Source organism: Phaseolus vulgaris, chromosome 5, assembly GCF_051622355.1.
Source record: "Phaseolus vulgaris cultivar YP4 chromosome 5, ASM5162235v1, whole genome shotgun sequence".
In the NCBI taxonomy this organism is placed as follows: domain Eukaryota; kingdom Viridiplantae; phylum Streptophyta; class Magnoliopsida; order Fabales; family Fabaceae; genus Phaseolus; species Phaseolus vulgaris.
The window spans coordinates 35,581,112-35,604,311 of record NC_143502.1 but is presented as its reverse complement, the minus strand read 5'-3'; the positions used below and the strand labels follow the sequence as shown (position 1 = coordinate 35,604,311).

Sequence of the window (23,200 nt, the reverse complement as noted above, 5' to 3'; positions counted from 1 at the left end):
TCGTACTACTGTTGTGAAATCCACACAGCCATGCACATAATTATCTTAATATCTCATCATCTCATCCACTCATATGACAGGGTAAATTCATATGACCTGAAAGACCAGATTATATTTCAAACCCCAGACAAAGTCATATGAACCTCCATCGACTCTCACCAACTGAATAACTTTATCTATGTGATTCCATTATATCAGTAGAGTCAGGATGTCTCATTACGGGTCTGACAGATCAATACACCCTAACAACAATCTCAACACGGTATTTCCTTTCCTGAAAATACTGTCTTGATCTTACTTTCACATCATTGTACACTTCATTTAACACATCAATACACCATTCAATCATAACATATAATTTAAACTTTCTAACAATCCAAATATATCCAAAAAAGTTATTTAACAATAATAATCCAAAATAAAATATGCTAAAATAATAATAATAGTAATGTTTATATTTGTATACGTAATTGGATTGATCGAAAATAATTTATTGTGAGCTAAATGACACCAAAGTGCATCCATTAATTTTGGATTGATTGAAAATATTTTAGTTTGATCTAAATTACACCAAAGAGCACCCAGAAATTTGGATTGAACGAAAATAGTTTAGTTTGATCTAAATGACACCAGAGAGCACCCATGAAATTTGGATTGATCGAAAAGAGTTTATTTTGATCTAAATCACACCAGAGAGCACCCAGGAAATTTGGATTGATAAAAAAGAGTTTAGTTTGATCTAAATCACACCAGAGAGCACCTAAAATAACAAAGTTCCTGCTATAGCTGAAATTACTCTAAATCAACATCAAACAACCCATACTTAACAACATTATAATTGTATAACAGCAACCATATATCAAAATTTCACATTCAAATCTCAGTCAATTTCTAATATACTTAAAACAAACAATCCTAGAAGAAAGTTTGAGACTGGTGACCATGTCACCCCCACATCCAGATCTTCTAGCCTAGTGTTCTATTGGAAATTCAGGCTAGCTTCCCTTACCTAAAATCTAGCAGGTATTCGCTAAGAGCTCCAAAACCACCAAGAACTCAAAGGTAACTTAACTTGCATCACAGAGCCCTAATAAAAAATCTAACTATATCACTAGGACCCTGAGCTAACAAAGATTAACCCTAAAGCTAAAAGGGTCACATGCATAACAAGAACAAAACAACCTAACAAGTTCAAAATTTAACTCAAAGAGAAAAACAAAAATGAACTTACTCAAAGAGATTCTGATCGGGCAGTCTTGTAGTATTCACTGCCAGAAGTCTGATGGTGGACTATGATCGTTGAACTGATGAGCGAGGAAGTCAGAATCTTAGAGAGAAGGGAGAGAAAAGGAAAAAGAACTTTGTAGAGAGATGGTGGTTCTTTTTAAAATGAAACCCGAATAACATAATTTCTATTTATATGCTCTTTTAAATTTAATAATAAAATATTCAGGTGTCATTTTAATTTTACCACTTCTACTCTAAGACTATTTTTCTTAATCCTTACATCATCTGCATGGTTGGATTATTCTATCTAAGGGGGATAAACCTCACACACACTTGATTTAACTAAAAAGTTGTAGCTTGTGTGGAAGACTATTGGACCATGGAAAACAATTCTTCTTGGAAAGGGTTTCTATGAGTTTGAGTTCTCTTCTTTAGAAGACATGCGATGTGCTCTAAGGATGGGTTCATTGCACTTAACTCCTGGTTTCTTGAGATTGTTTGCCTGGACAAAAGACTTTGTTCCATCTAATATGAAACTAAACCCCAATCTTGGGTTAGAGTCTACCATTTGGATTTGGAATATTGGAGACCAAGGGCGATATTTTCCATCACCAGAGGCATTGATATTGATCTGTTGTCCCCTCTTCCCGATCACCTTTTGGTCGAACGTTCAAACTTTGCTTGTGTAGCTGACGTGGAATATGAATGGCTCCCTCCATTTTGCTCTAACTGTAAAATAATTGGGCATGAGCTTGCTTAGTGCCGCATGATTCATGATCAGGGTCGTGTTCCTAGACCTCAACATAAACCTTCTCAAAAGACAACTCCTAATGAACGGGAACAAGGGAAGGTCGCAATTCCTAAACAACATAAAGAGTATCGGAAGAAAGATCCGCAACCGAAACTCGTGGTCTATTGGTAATTTAACAACTAATGCTCCTGGCGGGACTAATGCAGGGTCACTCTTGGGTCACATTGCTTCTGATAAAATAGATAGAGGGGAGGATGATTTTGCAGATATGCCTCATCTTGAGGATGTCTCGGATCATGATAGGTTCTCACCCAGGCAAGGGTTGTTCACGCCCACTTCTGATACAATTAGGGTTTCGGAATCGGGGATGGCAAGGAATTCACCAGCTGTTATGCAAGACAAGGACTTAGAGTCACAACTTGTAGTACATTCAGTTACGACTCCTATTGATGGTCATCATATGGAGGTCTCTGCTCCTGTGGTTGTACCATCTCCGTCGCGTCATACCTCTCCTTGAAAGGCTAAATCACTTGGGGATGCTACAACACCAGTTAAGACTCCTATTGATGGTCATCATGTGGAGGTCTCTGCTATTGTGATTGTACCATCTTTGTCGCGTCATACCTCTCCTCAGAAGGTTAAATCACTTGGGGATGTTAAAGCACTACTCCCCTATAATGATACGTTGGTCCTACAAAATCACTTTTCCTCTCTTGATGGTTTGGAAACTACAGATGTGGGAGGTGATCTTCATAATGGTGCGCCAATTATTTCGACTGCCATTGTTTAATTTAATTCTGAACATATGTTGAAAAATCGAGTCATCTCCAAATTTTGGATGGATCTTAATGAGATGAAGGAGAATGCTAGTTATACCGGGGAGGAAATTGTTCGCACTAAAAGACAACCAGGGAAACCACCTAAGGGATTGGTAAATCCAAAAAGAATACTAAGGTAGTTCTCTCTACAACTTCGCAATGAATATGTCTTCATTTTTTTGGAATGTTAGAGGATTGGGAAACCACAAAACTGTGGAGATGTTGATTAGTTTACTTAAACTACATAAACGTCTCTTTGTTTTTCTTGCTGAACCTATGATGTTGTACACCGATGCTTTTGATGTTCTTTTCAAATATGTTAATATGCATTTGGTGGCTATGTCTCCTATTTTTAATGAAGTTGCTAAGCTTCAGTGTTTGTCGGTTCCAAATCTTGTCCAAAATTTCTTGGTCCATGATCAGTTTATTTTTGTAACTTGCCTTCTGCATGATAAATGCTTTAGCTTGGCAAGTGTTTATGATGCTAACACATACTTGGCTAGAAGATTTTTGTGGAGGGATCTTAGTTTCTTCACATGACCTTGGTGTATTATGAGAGATTTTAATGTTGTGCTATCAACGAATGATTGCAAAGGGGGGGGGGGGGGGGGGGGTGACTCCTAATCAGATTTCTTGTAATGAATTCCTTGATTGGATTAATACTAATGATCTTTCTTGTATGCCTTTTACTGGACCTTGTTATACTTGGTGTAATGGAAGGAGAAGGTTGCATAGAATTCATGGAAGACTGGATAGGTGATGTGAGTTGATTTTATATGCACATTTTAAAGGTTTCGCTTTTGTTTAGATTTTGGATTTTAGCAATTAAAAGGTGAAAACCCTAAGAAGATCCTCACTGAACACGAACTTAACCAAGTGGTTAAGTAAGTGTGAAGGTTCACTTTGCAAGGGCAAAGGGAAAAACACAATAATATGGTAACAACGATGCAATGGTGCAGAATTGAAGAGAACATAAAAGAGGAAACAAAACAAGAATAAAATGATAAAGAATAACCGAATGGAAGGAACATTAAAGAACATGAAATGGAAATTGATAATGACACAAATAAAGAAGGAAAAAGATGAAGGAATGAAAAGAACTTATGGATTAGAAAGAGAATTCACGCCACTTGGAGCAGAGGGACTCCAAAATGAGTGATGCAAAAGCCGCCACTTGATATGTCACTCACTCAAGATAAGACTCAGAGTCGCCACTTAGGATACTACCACCTAAGATAAAACCCATATAAAAAGGAGTACTTAGAATCTCAATTCACTCAAGTAGAGTTTCTTTACTTAAAATTTCAATTTGTAAATACATGGAGGAAGACACCCTTTATATAGGAAGGAGTGACTTGGAGAGGAAGATGAAAGAGGGATATAAATGTCCATGAAGAGGGGCGACCCTAGGGTTTGACCAAGGTCAATGTCTCCCCCTAGACCTAGTTTCCAAAAGCTAGGGTTTTCCTTCCCAACCTAGGTGCCTTGTCTTGAAAAAAATGGGCTTGGCACATTCCCATTTATCTTAGTACACTCCCATTTATGATATATGAACCTACTCTAGCCTATTTTCCTATTTGGACTCCTAAAGTGAGCCCAAATTATTTAGAAGTAGGTTTTTGTAGAACACAAGAAGGAAGAACTTCTGATATTCTGGTTTGTATTTGGTTCTTCTTTTGTTGATGCTTTCTCGAGGTTTGGTGGGGCATGACTTTGTATACTAAGATGGTTGATCTATTTGTGAAGTGCTTGTTGGGTGCTTAGTTATCTGCTAGTTTGTATCAATAGGGCTTTATGTAATGGAGTCCGTATGGATGAATGAGATTCTTGTACTTATCAAATTCTTGTTAAAAATTGTTCTGACCATTCCCTAATTTTGCTAGTCTTGCTAGTAATTCTGTAAGGAAGGTTAGCATTTTTTGTTTATTTTCTATGTGGCTTCAGGACACTTCATATATGAAACTTATTCATGATTCTTAGGCTAATAAGGTTGTTGGTTATTCTATGTTTATTTTACACCATAAGTTAAAAGGATTGAAAATTAAGCTTCGAGACTGGAATAAAATTTCTTTTGGTAATGTTCACATTGCAGTTTTTCTTAAGCAGGGTGTCCTCCTTGGTATTCAACAAACCTTATAGACTGCTAGTTTTTCTAATATTGATGTGCTTTTCTGTTAAGAAAAGATTGCTAAGGAGGAGCTTGATCATGCTCTTCAATGTCAATATTTGTTTTCGAAAGAAATTGCTAAGATGCTATGGTTTAAAGATGTGGATATAAATACTGCTTTTTTCCATGTTGTGGTCAAGAGAAGAAATAATTCTAGTGGGATTCATTGTCTACGAATTGATAATAAGGTTATTGAGGATCCTAAACTCATTGAGGATCATATTTTGGACTTTTATAAAAATCTTTATGCTGAGTTTATTTCTAATGTTCAGGATACAAGTAATATGGAAGATTTTATTGGTACTTATATTCCTGAGCTGATTTCCTCTGAGGAGAATACTATATTTTTTTTAAATGTTCTGATTTTTTGAAAATCAAGAATGTTGTTTTTAATATTAATAGTAGTAGTGCTCATAGTCTTGATGGTTTTGGTGGTGTTTTCTATCATTCTTGTTGGGAAATTATTTGGACAAATGTTTGCAATGTTGTTCAATAGTTTTTTAAACAAAACTGGGTTCTTCCTGGAATGAGCAGTAATATGGTATCTCTTATTCCTAAGATTCAGGGTGCTGATTCCATTAAAGATTATAGACCAATTATTGTTGCTAATTTCAAATTTAAGATTATTTTCACGATATTGGCGGATAGGCTTGCACTTGTGGCTGCTATAATCATTCTTCCTAATCAATATGAGTTTGTGCAGGGTAGACATATTTAGGATTGTATTGGAATTACTTCTGAAGCTATTAACATGTTTTCTAAAAAGGTTAGAGGAGGTAATGTGGCTTACAAAGTTGATATTCATAAAGCCTTTGACACTCTGAGTTGGAAGTTCTTATTATTAATTTTGACAAGCTTTGGTTTTCACCCCTCATTTTTCGATTGGATTAGTACAATTCTTCGTTCAACTATGTTTTCTATCATAATAAATGACAATTTGGTGGGTTTTTTTTCCTTGTAGTAGAGGTGTCAGACAAGGTGACCCTTTGTCTCCTTTACTTTTCTATCTTGCAGAAGAAGTTCTTAGTAGAGATATGTCTAAGCTTGTGAATGATAAGAAGATTCTACGTATGGCTAGTCCGCAAGGTTATCTCACTCCCTCTCATATTTTATATGGTGATGACATATTTGTTTTCTGTAGGGGGGATAATAAGTCTTTTAGAAATTTGAGTATTTTTCTTAAAACATATGGTGATTTTTCTGGTCAATATGCTAATAATTCTAAGACTAGTTTTTTCACCATGGATAATTCTGCAAGATTTGTCACCAAAATTCAACGCATTCTTTCTTGTAGTCATGGTTGTTCGCCTTTCACTTATTTAGGAGTGACAATCTTATTTGGTGCTCCAAACTTTCAATATCTTCAACCTTTGGCTGATAAAGTCAAATTGAAGCTAGCGTTTCTTGGAAAGGTAAATCTCTTAGCATGGTGGGTCGAATTTAGTTGGTTAATACGATGATTACTGGATTTCTAGCTTATAACTTTAATATGTATAAATGGTATGTTTCACTTCTTAAACAAGTTGAGCAATGGTGTCAAAATTTTATTTGGACAGGTGATATTCTGAAAAAAGACACAACTATCGTTAATTGGGCTACGATTTGTTCTCCTATTGAGAATGGAGGTTTGAAGATTATTAATCTTCATCATAAAAATAATGCGTATCTTCTTAAGCTTGCTTGGAACTTTGCTTATAGCAATAGGCCTTGGTCTTTTCTCCTGAAAGCGAGGTTCTTAAATCAAAATATGAATTTAGAATAATTTATAGATCCTCATATATTTGGCATGGAATTAATCATTTTTATTCTACTATACTTGATTAGACTTCTTAGACTATTGGTTGTTAGAATATATGGCCTTAAACGAAGGGGGGGGGTGAATTGTTTAAAAGGGATTTTCGCAAACTTTGAAGGTATAATGAAAATCAATGCTGAATTACAGAGAAAGAAATCAAAGAAACAAAGAACCAAAACTGTTTCAAGATGATATCAGAAAAACAATCGGTTGTTTTTATCAGCAGTTTATAAAAACAACTTAAAAACAGAATTTAAAGAGTAAAGGGTAAGAGATAAGCACGCAAGCAATTTATACTGGTTCAGTCTTACACCAAGAGCTACATCCAGTCCCCAGAAACCACTGGGTATTCCACTATGCAATCAAAACCAGATTACAAACACCACACACCAAAGTAGTGACCTTGAACCCCTCAAGAAACACACTACCTTTGGCAAACCACACCAAGAGTGTTGATCTTGAACCCCTCAAGAACACACAACACTCCTTGGCAACACAACTACAGAAATACAGTAATCAAGGAAGAAGGGAATAGAATACACCTGGGTATTACAAAGCTTAAAGATCAGAATTACAACCCAATCCTATTCCACACACTTCAGAATGATCCAAAGCTCTTTCAAATCTTGGAAAAATTGTTTTGATAAAATCTTTCTGTTACTCCAAGATTAGGAGCGTAAAACTACCTTTATATAGACCAACCAAGTGGTCAAAAGCATTTAATAAAGGAGTCAAGTTAGTTAGGATCATTTAAAACATATTAAAACCGCTTAACAGAATTCTGTTACGGTTTGCAGGAAAACAATCGGTTGTTTTGTCGAAACAATCGATTGTTTTGGTTTGACAGCAAAGTCAACCAAGTTTTTCAAAAACAGCTAAGGCTAAACAACCCGTTGTTAGGTAAAACAACCTGTTGAATTTTTGACAGCTTTTTAGAAAACACATCTTTTCAAAAGGTTAAAGATTCAAATGAACTTGGATCATCTTAAGAAGTGAATTAACAAGTTTCAAACAACTAGACAACACACACACACACCCAGCAACAAGGTCTTCAAGCTTTCCTCTTGGATTTGGAGACATCAAAGCATCTTGTTCAACATTGGTTAGGTACTTTTATTAATTTTTAGAATGATAAATGGTGTTCTACTACTTCTTTAGCAAATATTGCAAGGTTATCTTATGGTTCTAGCATTCCGGATACAATCTCTTAGTTTTGGACTGGTTGTGATTGGAATATTTCTTTGTCTTTACAGTAGATGCCTCATTTTTTTAATCATATCACGGTTAGGGAGGAACATGATATTCCTAACTGGATTCTAGATGAGTCTGGTCGATTCACTCTTAAATCGGCTAGGATTTTTTTCTTGGAACCATGAGTTCCCTGTGGTTGGGGTAAATTCATTTGGTCTTCATATATTCCGCCTTCCAAAACTCTAGTACTCTGGAAAGTTTTTCATGGGCGGCTTCCTATAGATCAACATATTCGTTATAAAGGTTTGCATGTATGTTTTATATGTACGCTTTGTGAACAACAGGGAGAATCTATTCAACATTTATATTTTGAGTGTTCTAATGCTTTGCATATTAGGAGTTGGGTTCGACGGATTTTTCTTACTTCTTATTTCTTTGATAAGGATGTATTCTTTCTTTTATTAAGAGTGATGATTGTCCTTTGGTTAAATTGATTAAGCTTGTTGTGATAACTTTTTCTATTTGGATGATATGACGTATGAGGAATTATGCTAGATTTCGGGATAAAAATGATGTTTCTAGAGCTATTTCGGTAATTAAAGATTTAACTTGTCTGGTGGGAAATTCGTCTAAAGCTTCAATGAAGAATGATATGTTGGATTTCAACGTGATTAAGTTTTTTGGTGTTAATACTCGCACTGGTAAAGTTCTTCGTCCTCTTTTTGTTAGATGGAAGTTCCCTTCACTAGACTGGGTTAAAATTAACACTGGTGGAGCTGCTAGGGGATATCCTGGTCTTGCTACTTGTGGAGGTATTTTCTGTGGGAGTATAGGGGAGTTTATTGGTGCTTTCTCTGCGTTTCTTGAAGTTCAGACTTCTATGGTTGTTGAGTTTTATGGAGTTATACATGCTATGGAGGAAGCTCAAAAGATGGGGCTTACTAATGTAGGGCTTAAATGTGATTATGCCTTGGTTTGTGCTGCGTTTACCGCTAGGACTAATTTTTCGTGGATGCTTCGTAATCGATGGAATACTTATCTTAATTACTGTTGGAAAATCAGGTTTAGGGTTACTCATATTTTTCGTGAAGGGAATGTGTGTGCTGATAAGTTGGCTAATTTATGATTTATTCACAGAGAATCATTTCATTGGTAAAATTGGCTTTCATCTAGTATGTTCTTTGAATTCTTTATGAATACGTATAGTCTATCTATGTATCGTTTTTGTTAACATATGGGTTTTGGTCTAGTCCCCCCATTTTTTTGTATTTTTTTTAATAATACTTTTTTCATGTGATGACAGATGATTGTTGTTACTTGAGGTGTCAGCCTAGCTGAGATGTCAAGTTGCATAGTGATGCCTATTTCTCCTGTAGGGATGTTGTTTGTTTATATTTATTGCTTAAACTTGTAAAAATATTAGATTTTGATGATTTAGTATTTAAGTGTTTTTGTTTTTAATGTTAAATAGGATTTTCAATGTTGTGGATTGCATTTTGAATAATATTGTATGATAAAAATGGTATGGAATTGAATTAATACATTTGGGATAATGTATGGACTGATGTTTGTTTGTGTATTAAGTATTGATGCCTATGTGGTAACAAAGATCTCTGAGCTTCACTGATGATCTAAGTCACATAAACTAAGATATGAGGTGGTGAGAAGTTGATGGGGGAGTTCATGCACATCATAATGAGATGCACGACTTGGGTTGTATTGAACTTACCATGATCCTTTCTCTTGGATTTGCTGGTGATCTTTGGATCAGGTGTTAGTCTCTCGTAGGACTTACTTAAAATGGTTCTTCCGGAAGGTGATAATTGTTATTTTGTTTGTTGAATATCCTGGATGCGTAGATCCATGTGAGATCTATGTGATTATTTTATATTGGGATTTGAAGAAGATTGAATAATTGAGAAATTGATCCATGTAATTTGGTTTTCTCTTTTGATTTAATTCTATATATTATAAAATTTTATTTTCACTAGCTTACCCTTACTTTTTTTGCTGTGTTGTGAACTGCGATGATTGTACTATGTACATGAGCAAATAATCATACCAGAGTTAAATGTTCTAGAGGGTTTTAGGATGTTGTTTTGAATCTTATTTTTTAATATTTGTATTTCTATAAGTCATAATCTTGTAATAGAAATATTTTGAAAAACTTTGAATTTGTATAGGAATCGGGAAAACATGTATTGTAATAGTGAGATGTATTTTTTAGAACGTAACATTATCAAATTAGTGTATTTAGAAAAATAAAATAGTATAAAACGAGATTAATTTGTTTTGATGTATTTAAATATTTTTAAATTTCCTGTACTATAATATAATAATTTTATCATAAGAGAATTCCTTTATTTTATCCTCTGTTTAAATTATCTAGATAAAATTAACATTTAATTCATATGTTGACAATCTTTTAGTAACTATTGATATATTATCAGTTTATCTCACACACACACATATATATATATGATTATGAATTAAAGACAAACAATTATTAGCTTTAATAAATAAAAATTTAATCAAATAATTACTAGTTGATTAAACAGTTAAAATAGAAACTGTGCTGTTTCATTAAAAATTAAGAAAAGGCATTGCAAAGAAAAATTAGAAAGTTAAAATGAAAGATAAAAAAGGTTTTTTTTTTCACCAAATTAGGACAACTTTTTTTCATATTTACTAAAATAAACAGATTTTTTAAAAGAATACAAAAATAAACAAATCGTGATTTTAAAATGAAGAAGTTGATTTTTCAAAGATAAATTTAGACTAATAGATGAAGACAGTCATTTTTTTTTTAATAAAATTCTATTTAAAATACACGACTTTAATATTTTATTGTTTTTTATTTTTGTAAAAGTCGTGTTACTATTAAAAACTTTTCTTTTCAGATTTATAATTTGTTTTACTTTTTTATTCTTTTTTTTAATTCTTTTAGAAAAGTATGTACGATTTATTTTTCAAAATTTTCTACTTCTTTCTTTTTAAGTTTTTACACTTTTTTTTTCTTTCAGTTTATTTTCATAGAATTCGTGCTATTATTACAAGACTATTTTTTCCAAAACGCATACTTATCTTTATTTTAAATTTTTTATATAGATATATTTTCTTTATCTTAAATGGTTTTTAATAATTTGATTAATGCATTTTTCAATTTTATGTTTTTTTAACTTTGACATAATCATATTTTTTATTTTGAGATATTTATTTTAATAATTGAAATTTTATATATATATATATATTTTAATATTTTGATTAATACATTTTTCAAATCTTTTAAAATTTTATGTAAACTTATTTTTTATTTTAACATAATTTTAATAATTTGATAAATAAACGAAAATTAAAAAATTATAAATTTTGTACTTAAAGTTTTTTTTTTACTTTGTATTAATATTTTTTATTTTAAATTTATCTAAATAATTTGATTATTAAATTTTGTAAGTAATTTTTGTTTATCATACATATATTTGAATTTTGAAGAAAAATATGATAAGAATTTTATATTTAATTATTTTTTATTAATCAAATAATTAAAAAAAATTAAGTTTTTTTGATCTGAATGAAATAAATAAAGCCTTAATGGAAAAAAGTTGGAAAACTGAAATTCTACATTTCCTTACAAAAAATAAAAAATAAAAGACAAAAATCGTATATTCAATGCATAATTTATATTTATTTTATTTATATTTAATGTAAAAGTAGTGTTTTAAAAATACGAGTTTACCTTGAACTTGTTCTTTATCTATTTTTTTGAACATTTGTGTGTCCCGAGAACAAAAAGGAAATAGTAACCTTATAAAGGTAATGCTAGAATTAAAGAGTGATGGAAGTAATATTAATTTTCTTTATTGCTACATTTATTATTGATTACCTTCTTTGTTTGTTAGCATATTCTTGAAAATGATGAGCAAAGCGAAGCGGCTGGTGAACCCTAATTAGTTGTCGGTGTTTGTTGGCAGAGCTCGTCTCTGTTTTCTTCGTCAACTTCCCTTCCCCAACCAGAGATGCGCCCAACACAATAAAGCTTTCGACTTTCCGACACCCTCTCAGGTTTTACCTTCATTTCCTTCTTTTTTCCCTTCTCTAATCGTGTTCAAAGAAAGGGCTTTTGTTTTCTCTTTTTAAATTTACTCCTTTCAATTTTTGTTATTTTTTTTGTCTGTAGTTTTTCTTATTCCCAATTGTAATGATGCACCGGGGAAGGGGACTGGTCACATGCTGACATTTCCATTAGATATTGTTTTGATAATTTTCGTAGTAATTATATTGGTGACTGTAGAGTTTGGTTAGTACAAATACTGGTAGAGTGGTGTGATGTTTGACATGTTATTGAAGGGGCTGTGGAATGATTAGCATCTTAAATGGGGTTATGTGTTTCACTTTCTCATCGGAGATAGGTTACAACTTGAGTAGTGAGCGCTTGAATTGATTACAAGTGTGTTTGGGTTCACACTAAGTGTCACTTGTTTGATTACACACTGAATATTTGGTCTTGAATTCATGCAACTTTATGGAAATTTGATGAAAATAATACTGAGTTTTACCATTGCTTTAAGAATAAAAACGTCCAAACATGAACTACATTCTCTTTTTGGAAACCAGTTTTAGAAAATAATGACTCGAGCTCACATAAGCTTGAAGAGTTGTTTTCTTGGCAGGTGTTTGATCAAGTGTTGCTATGTTATAATGTTAACATTGTAGATTTTTCGTTTTCATTGCATAGTGGGACTTGAATTGGATGCACATGTTAGCGAAAGCACATAGTAAAGGGGATGGAAGCAAGTCCCTGGCTAAGATACTGGCGAAATGGAAAGAATATAACGCCCAGCTTGATTCCTGCAAAGATGCGGATAAGCCAGTTCGCAAAGTTCCTGCCAAGGGATCGAAAAAAGGGTGTATGAAAGGTAAAGGGGGGCCTGAGAACTCGCGGTGTAACTACAGAGGTGTTAGGCAGAGGACTTGGGGAAAGTGGGTTGCTGAAATCCGAGAGCCGAACAGAGGGAACAGGCTGTGGCTAGGTACTTTTCCCACTGCCATTGGAGCTGCCCTTGCATATGATGAAGCAGCGAGGGCAATGTATGGATCCTGTGCCCGTCTCAACTTTCCCAATGTTTCAGTTTCCAGTTTCTCTGAGGAATCCTCCAAAGATTCTCCAGTGGCGAATCATTCTGGTTCCTCAATGGCAGTGTCTGCAAATGAATCCATGGTTTCCCCAAGTAACTCTGAGGGGGGAGAAGAAGAAGAAGAAGAAGAGGATGTTGATATGGAGCCCATTTCCTTATCCTTAAGTGTAAAACATGAGAACGGGGAAGGTGAATCAGGGATAAGTTCATCCCCTCCTTCTTCTTCATAGTGTACATTTGAACATGGCTAAAATTCTTAGCTCATGTACTTGTTAATGGTAGCTTAGGTTTAATGGTAGCTCATGCATTCTTAGCTGCTGTAAAACTAAAATGAACTTGGTTGCAAAACGGTCGTTCTTCTGGTTGTATCCATTCTACTTTTAACTCATCGTATGTGAATTATACTTACCTTTCTTTTCTCATGTAAGGTGCTTCTTCACTGCCAACCCATTTTCTTCTTCTTTCTCTTTTCCCTTTTTAATATTTTCAGTATAGCGGCTTTTAACTTTTTAACTTTTTAATATGAGATGCTTGTTAATTCTGATATCTTCGGAATTATCCATAAATTTTTTACTGAAACTTAAAGACTTGCACATGAGTTACTTGCGAATTTTGATATCCTCATTATTATTTATAAATTTTTTATGTATTTAGAGACTTGCTAAATACACATAAGTTCTTACAATTTTAATAAATAAATGACAAGTTCTTACAATTTTAGTAAATAAATGGTAAGTTTTTTTTACAATTTTAGTAAATAAAAGATAATTAGAAGATTGGTTTCTTGAGTCAATTTGGATGATATAAGGATAAGAGATTTTGAAAAGAAAAATATTCTTTAAAATTATCTGGTCAATTTCAACATTATTCTGAGGACTAACAAATGAATATTTTTTTGGGTCAAACAGAAAGGTGGCAGTTTTGGGACGAACATAAATATCTCCCTATTTTATTTGGTCAATCTTAGTTTTTCTTTTAATCATTCACAATTAAAAAATATGACTATTCTTACTTGTAGTCTTTATAATCCTTTTATTATTATTTTATCTGTAAATTTAAAAATGTTTTATTTGTGTATTCAGGAAATTCAACATTAATAACTATCTTATCCAGTTATATAGTTGTTTCTATTTAGTTTTTGAAAACACCAGCTAAAGAATAAAATATAAAAACTCGAGGTGGAAACGTATTTGCAGAATTTTTTAAGAAACTTTTTATATTTATATTCTTTTGTCAGACAATTATTGACATTCTTTCTTAATTAGCGTGAGAGTTTTAATATGATTTTTTAACGGCTGCTGGCTGCTTCTTCCTGCACCTCCATACCATAAGTTTTTTTTATTCCAAAAATACTCTTTTTAATATTCTGGATTACATACTCTTTTTCTAGATTCAGAATTAGCTTTCGGATTATGTAATTCGGAAGTCTTTTGTGATTAGCTTACTGATTACATAATCCAGAAGTCTTTTCTATACACAAGATTTTTTGAATTATGTAATTCGAAAACTTTTTTGGATGTGTGATTAACTTTTGGATTACATAATCTGAAAGTCTTTTCTAAATATGAGATTAACTTTCAGATTATGTAATCTGAAATATATGGGATGGTAAAAAAAAGGATAAAACAGTATTTTCACATTTAGTATGGGGTGACACAAGAAAGTATGGAGGTGCAGGAAGAAAGAGTCTTTTTTTAACGGATGCAATAATTTGATAATGGTTTTGGATTGGCCCAGCTTCTTTTGGGCCTTAAAACGACAATATATTTTTGGCAATACTTTTTTGGCTTCTTCTTCCTGCACCCCTACGTTTTTCTTCCTGCACCCCACAATTTTTAAAATTCCAAAACTGACCTTGATCTATTATTTGAAAAGGGGCCCTGGATTTTCTTTGCTACTGTTCATCTTCTTCATTCATCTCAGGTGCTGGTGCATGCAGGGTCTTTGTAGTTGCGCGGAGCAAGGTAGAGAAGTAGGATCGGGATTGAGTAATGTGCTACGGATTGATGAATCTGGAATTGAGTAATGTGTTACGGATTCATCAATCCGAAATTGAATAATGTGCTATGGATTCATCAATCCAGAATATTATCGGAAATAGAAATCCAAAATTTTACCGGAAACATCAATCCAAAATTTCTACGGATTCCATAATTTGGAATGTGAAAAAATATATACGGATTCTTTATTCCATAAAATTACCGGAGTGCATTATCTGAAATATTATAGATGAAGTGTAGAAACGAAAATCCAAAAAAAAAGATAGAAGTAGAGATCCAAAAACCATAAATTTTACTTACCTTCAAGTTGACAATATCACCCTAAAGCATAAAGAGATGTGGAGTTCTGGAATGGCGTCGCACGGAATGAAGATTCGGAATGAAGATTTGGACTGAGAGTTGCGGCTGCGCTGGGAGGAAGAAAATGAAAGTTAGAGTTTTAGGGTTTTTAGGAATTAGGGACATTTTAGGGTTTTTAAAAAATAATAGGATAGTGTAGTCTTTGTATAACATTGTAGGGTGCAGGAAGAAAAACTTAAGGGTGTAGGAAGAAACTGCCTACTTTTTTTATTAAAAAATTATTCCTATATATATTGTGTGCAAACCTTTATTACATGATTTTTGGTGTAAAACTTTAATTCTAATTAAAAAAAAGAACAAGAATAATATCTACAATATTGCTACTTCAAATATGAAAATGAAAAATTCGTCGCCAACTTTGAGATTGAAATTAGCCCAGATTAAGTCCCACACGTATTTCAAATTAAAATGTGAATTAAGAGAGTTGAATGTTTGGGACTCCCAGATCCACCAAATATTGGGACCATGCCTCGTACATATTAATGTCTCGTGCTGCCTCAAATTCTCTCGATACGAGGTTTGTTCAATTCATTAAAAATTATGTCAGAACTTTACGTTCGAAATTATAATATAGGAGTGTATTAATAATAATTTTAAATATTTTTAATTTATATCTTCAAAATATTTTTTAATATTTATGCTTGGTTTTTAAATTAAGGGAGTTTTTTTTTTATTGAAAATAATGTTATTTTAAAAAAACATCAATGTCCTATGATAAATATTCCAAAAGTTGAAGCAATCAGACACGGATATATAAACTTTTATTTACCATTTTTATTAAGTAAAGTGCCTTTTATCAGCCCAGTTAAGTCTAAGTTTTTGGGATTGGTAATTACTTTAATCCATTGTCCGTAACCATTATTGAATATAAAGAAAATAATAAATTATATTGAGGTAAACTTTTCAGATAATAGAAAGTTCTTCGACAAGATCAAAATATCGTGTAAAATGGGTGGGCATATGCAAATGTTATTGTAATATTTACATAAGTAGAGATTAATGTTGAGATGTAATCAAAGTATTCATAAAGGTATATTAAGAAATTTTTACAATCAATTGTACCGAAAGAGATTGAAGAAATTCAAACACAATTTATATGAGGGTTGAGGAGCATAAAAATACAAAATATCTTGGGTAAAGTGAGAAAGAATTTGCAAGTATAAAGTATTAGGTAGATTAGAAACAAGAAATGTTAAGATTTAATGAGGCATTATTGACAAAATAAAAATGGAGACTTATAAGAGAACTAACAAGGATATGGAGGGATATCCTACAAATTAAATATGGAGATTGGAGTATATAGATTTGAAGAAAATTTGTGGTGTAGGACAAGGACAAATATGATTTGATAGTAACATAAAGTGGAGAGACTTTGGAGGGGAAAATATTAGATTTTGGACTAATATGTGAAGTGATGATATAAGATTGGTTCATAAATAGCCTAAACAATATGATAACTCTAATTTTAAGATGATATACATATTCGAAATGGGCAAATAGAATAATAATCAGTGTGAATGAGAATTGACATGAATGAGGGACTGATTTAAGTGAAAAATATCTTCTTTTGAATAATTAATGATGGATTTCAACCAATTATTTTTTTTAAAAAAAGTATGATGGAAAAAGGAGATAAGTACAAATATACATCATCAAATCAAGATACAATTCTATGCAAAATTGTAGTGATTGTGAGGTTGACAAGTTTGTCTCCTTAATTTAGAAATCAAACGCAATACCAAATGTAAAATATTTTGGTTGGAGACTAGGTAAGAACATGATTGCCACTAAACAAATCTGGAAAAGAGGGCAGTCTAGGTTGCATCAAACCTCTACCAGTTGTTCCTTTAGCAGGTAAAATCCTCAAGGCATCTATTTATAAAATGCATAATTATTTCTAGGGTGTGGAAGCTATACTATAAGTGGGTAGGGATCTCTATAGTGCTACATCATTTTATTTTGCTCCATTTTCATCAATTTAATATTCCAGGACTCTCTAATGGGCAAAATTTAATTTGGAAAACAATGTGACTGACGGTGGTAAAAGAAATATGGGATTATAGAAGCAAATTGATTTTCAAAAGGTGCGCCTTGAGGAAGAGATTTTTTCTCTAGCGCAACTCAAAGAACGAGCTTGAATCACTAATCTCAATAAAAAAATGTATCATTTTCTTATGCAAGCTAGTGTATATGTCCTAACACATGTCTATCCAATACATAAATGTACACAATCATACATTCTGGTGTGGGTTAAGGGCCCAAAATAGTTTGTTAGGTGTACATCCTCTTATTTGTTAGGCATGATGGTATAAGGTAGCGAACTTAAATATCGTTGTGGTAACATTTACACAGTGGTATCTACTCTAATAGAATTTTGGATGACTGTCGTTAATGATATATGTCAAACTATTTAATTATTGTGGTAAAGTTGCAAATACTGCTAGCATGAGATAGGTTCTTTGTGCAGGAAAATGAATTTATAGCAAGGGTAGAAATCTATCTCAACTGCGGTGTGTCGAAGTAATAAAGAAAACAATGATTTTTTTCGACCCATGGAGGCAAATTCAAAACTATCTATGGAGGCTACCATGAATCTAACTGAGGTTGAGATAACTTCAGTGCACCATCGGTAAACTAGGACTTGCTTTGGGTGAATAGGAGTTCTAAAAGCCAAGTCTTCAGTACATTTTTGTTAATTCTCTGTAAGCACAGACCAAAATAATTAGTTACTATTTGACTAAATTAGAGACCATTTTATAAACTAAAAAAATCATTGGTATCTAAACTAGTTTCTATTATTAATAAAAATTTATAAAATAGTTTTTAAATTGGTATCTAACCATTAGCTACCAAGATTTTAGCTACTTACTACTTTATATTCTAAATTAGTCTTTTAGAGACTAATTTAGAATATAAAATATTATTAGCTAAAACCTGGGAAGTTAATTTAGATACCAATTTAAAAACCATTTTATAAAATTTTATTAATAATAAAAATCACTTTAGATACGAATAATTTTTTAGTCTCTAAATTAGTATCTAATTTAGTTAATATAGTGACTAATTATTTTTAGTCTTTAAATTTGGTTTTTATTTAATGATTTTCTTGTAGTGAATGTTTTTTTTTCTCAGGAATGAATAAATGAAATAAATATGGGATACTTCAGAGGTGTCTCAAACTTTATACAGAAAAACCAAGAACAAGATCAATCACTGTAAACAACTCTAAAAACCTAAGGGAAGACACTTACAAACAATCTAATACCATGAATAATCTTTGCCTACCAAAATCCTTAAACAAACATTACATAGGTAAATTCAAAGTTCCTAACAGCGTGCCTAAAAAAGGTCAGATACCCACCTTTGATTTGCTCAATAACCAAGGTTCAACGAATGATATATCAAAGAAACACAACAATGATATATACCTCTTGTTGCATCTTTATTCATCATAGATAACAACTTTTTCCTAAGCCTTCTTAAACTCTACATAAGACAACAAGACTCCACACTGATATGGATGTAATATTAGTAACACCAACCCCATTGTACCAAAACAAGCTCACCAACCCAGAAAAAACATGCAACAAGAGGTAAAAAAACCTACCATGATATTACTCCCACATTTTAGGCCTTCTATCCCAAGTGAAAACCTAGTTTTCTTCCCTATGTAGCTTACTAACAATTAGGGGTCCTATTAACTCCTTCATTTTCCCAACCTTATGTTGACTTTATGGGAGTCTAAGTTCAAGGGGGGGTGGTGGTTGAATTGTACTTAGGATAATTTTTGCAAAAGCACTTTTTAAGCAATCCTGACAGAAAAATAGTTGATTGTTTTATGGAATAACATATTGAAATTTTTCTAGCATAAAGGAATTTTAGAAAAACAACTAATTGTAGTGAAGAACAACTGATTATATTTCTAACTTTAAACAACTCATTCACTTACACAATATCAGTTTTAATTTCAGATTTGAAATAGAAAGATTTAACCGATTCTAATACTTGATATCCAATAAAAAGATTGATTTTAATGTGGCAAGAAAGATTCCAAACTTGAAACACTTTTCAGTTACATAGTTCCTTAATCAAAGTTAGTGATTTTTAGGGATTGTATGATAAAAAAACTGGAAAAGAAAATACTGCAATCAAAACAACTGATTGATCTTTGAAACAACATATTTCTTTTTATACCAGTTTTACAGATTTTCCAGAATTTCAAAGCAATGAATATGAAAGTAGAAAAACACACAAAGATTTTTAATGGTTCACTCAAAACTGAGTTACATCCAGTCCCATCTCATACAAAGATGAATTTCACTATATCAAAAGAATCTTTTACAAAGATTGCTCAAGAACAACTCTTGAACCTTACAAGAACTATAATCACACACTGGAAAACATTATTCCAACCAAGCTTATACTTCAAGAAACCCTATCTTAGAAGCACACTAACACAATGTTAAACAATAAAAGAAGTATGAAACGAATACACCTTATTTGCAAACTTAGGAGACACAACCAGGACCTCCAAACTGCAACACCTTTATGAATCTCTTGATCACAAGTCAATGGTGAAAATGACAACACCAAGATCTTCACAAAGTTTCAAAGAACCCTAAAAAATCAAAATCCCTCAAAGAACTTCTCAAGCTTTTGAAAACAGACAGAATTTGTGTATTCAAGTGTTGTGTAACTCAGAAAACCAACATTTCATTTATAGAATTCAAAATAGAAACAATTTAGTAAAAAAAAATTAAATTTGTTAAGAAAACAACAGATTGAAAGTTAAAATTACAGGTTGAAAATTTTGAAATACACTAAGTAGAATCAAAACAGATTTTTGAGAAGTTGAAAACAAAATGTGGAAACAAAACAAACTTTGGAAACAAAACAAACTTTAAAAAACTTCACATAAAAGACATTTAGTTAATTGTTTCTTCAAATAACCAACTGAAAAAGTTGTAGAGTGTGTAAACCAGAAACTTTAACAGGTTGAAAAAACTTTTAACAAATTGAAAAACCTGTAAGAGTTTAAAAAATAGTTTTAACTCTTTAAAAGATTTTGTGCTTTGGCTCATCATCATAGGCTTGAGATAAGAGATATATCAAGACATCAAAACACTTAGTCTAAACCACCTTAGCTACCTAGACACTTTATGAGGCATCAATTATTCTCTTTAAGGCTTGTGGCAACATCCACTTTTCTTCAAGACCTATTGCTTCATCAAACATAACAGTTGGGTAGCTTTGAGATATCTAACACCTTATGTTTTCTTTCTGATGGATTTCAAGCATTCCTTAGGCTCCATGCACCACTGGGCATAAGAAAAATTGGCTAAGCTTTCTTTACTAGATAGCCATGACCACATCTTGAGTTGAGCCAGAGAAAAGAGCTTAGAGCTATCCACTCTGCCATTCTTGAAAATGGTTAGGTTCCTTTGCTTCCAAATTTTCCCAACCACTGCAATCCACATACACCCCCATGATCTATTCATCGTTTGAGTTGCCCAGGCTAGTTTAAACTACAAAAGGTGGGTTTTAGCATTGCAATAGAATACTGTTTTCTCACCCAACCACTTACAACAAAAACACCATACCTTCAAGCTACTTTGCATTAAAAAAAAAACATGACTCCCTGTTTCCTCTTCTTCCCCACACATAACACATAAGATGTTATCAAAGACTATCCCTATTTTCTCCAAGTTAACTCTTGTTGGGAGTCTGTCAGCTAGAACTCTCCCTACAGTGGTCATAAATGATGGTAGAGCCTTGAGGCTCCAAAAGAACTTGTATATTGACCTAAAATCCCCTTCCACCTCTGTTATTAAACATTTGTATGTCGAATTAACTGTATAACCAAGATTTTCATTTGTCTTCCATACCCAATGATCCCCAATATCTTTTGCAAGAGATTTTTCATTTAAAAAATTCACGAGTTGGTTTGCTTCTCTCTCTTCCCATTCAAACAGGGATCGTCTCCATTCTAGTTTCCAGAACCACTGATTATTGTTCCAAGAGCTTACCTGTGACAGATTAGCTACTTTGTCATTAGAGATAGAGAATAACCTAAAATATTTTACTTCTAAAGCCTCTCTACCAAGCCATTTATCTTTCCAAAATCTTATCAACTTTCCATCGCCTAGCATCCATGTAACTTTGTCCTCAAAGTTATTCCCCCACTCATCTGATGTCTAAACTTTCTTTAAATCTTTCCACCAATTAGATTCCTTAGAATTCCTACCATCAATTCTTAACTTTCTCTAACCTCCATACTTTGAGTCAAGTATCTCTTTCCACAAACTACCCTCATCTGACTACAGATGCCAAATCCATTTTCTTAATAGCGCATCATTAAAGAGCCTAGTATCTTTAATCCCTAATCCACCTTCTTCTTTAGGTTCACAAAATTTTTTCCATGCAATCCAAGCTATTTTCTTACCATCCTTCTCCCATCCCCAGAGAAAATTTCCTTTAATACTCTTAATAGTATGAACCACTGCCATTGGAATATTAAAAAATGAGATATAGAACAGTGGGAGAGATGATAAAACCGATTGAAGCAAACATACTTTTCCCACCATAGATAAGCAATAGCCTCCTGTTTAAGCCTGCACTTGCTTAGTTCTGCCATCAAGAATTTTCTCTCTAACCTTCCACTATCACACAACCCATTCACATCATCCAGTTCATTAAGCTCGTGTAATCTCTTGCTTAAATCCTCCACCTGTTGATTAACATTACACTTCTTTATTCCATATTCTTATATCCGCCTTAAGCCTTTTCATCTTTTCTTTAAGGATACACATCCTAGGGTCTGTTAGCTCATAGATGCTCCATTTCACCCTAATAAAGTCCTTAAACCTTGCATCTTGTTGTCAAATATCTAACGTTTTAAAAGGCTTCGATCCCCAATCTACATCCAGATTCTTTAGAATCAACGCACAGTGATCACACATTGTTCTCCTCAACACGTATTGTTTGCAATCCAACCAAAAATCCAACCACTCCCTTGTTACCATGATCCTTTCAATTCTATTCTTTATAGTTCCATTCGATTTATACCACGTAAATTTTCTCTCAAATCAAAAAGTCCAACTTGTTTAATAAATGCATTAAACCTTCTGATTTCATAGGCATATACAACCTGATTTCCAACTCCTTTTCTTTTCTCACGCGTCCTAATTGCATTAAAGTTCCCCAAAACACACCATGGTTTACCTATTTGGGTTACTCTAACATCCATTAATTCTTGCCATACCTTTGATCTTTCACTCAAAGAACCAAATCCTTAGACATTTACAACCGTAACCAACCTTCTACTTTTCTCCTTCCACACACCCTTAATGATGTTATAATTTATCCCATTAACAACATTGATCAATTCAAAATAGCTTCATCTGGTTACTAACTCGCCTACACTTTGGTATGCCTCATTTTCTACCCATTCAATATCGTTAGTGCCCCATAATAAAGAAAGCATGCCTAATTCTAAATTCTTACTCTTGATCTCCTGGATGCACACCATTTCTACTTATTCTCACCCAATGAGTTCTTTAATATAATGGTGTTTCACACTGCCTCTTAACCCCTGATATTAATGCTAATTACCCTCATCATCAAACTAACGTTTATCCCTTTCTTCCATATTACTTAGCCTATTAATTACTGTTGGGTCTATTAGTGTCTAAGTTGAAGAGGGGAGGGGTGAATTGAGCTTATAAAATTTTCGCAAATACAAACAATTTTCAGTATA

General features: G+C 32.8%; 1 protein-coding gene across 1 annotated transcript; it reads left to right on the top strand.

Annotated features, from left to right (window-relative positions):
• The first annotated feature begins 11,709 nt into the window (after nucleotides 1–11,709).
• On the top strand, nucleotides 11,710–13,506 carry LOC137835516 (putative dehydration-responsive element-binding protein 2H). Its single transcript, XM_068644055.1, has 3 exons — nucleotides 11,710–11,762; nucleotides 11,849–12,011; nucleotides 12,685–13,506. Exon 3 carries the CDS (start codon nucleotides 12,700–12,702, stop codon nucleotides 13,312–13,314), a length of 615 nt encoding a protein of 204 aa, XP_068500156.1. The 5' UTR covers nucleotides 11,710–11,762; nucleotides 11,849–12,011; nucleotides 12,685–12,699; the 3' UTR covers nucleotides 13,315–13,506.
• Nucleotides 13,507–23,200: the final 9,694 nt, after the last annotated feature.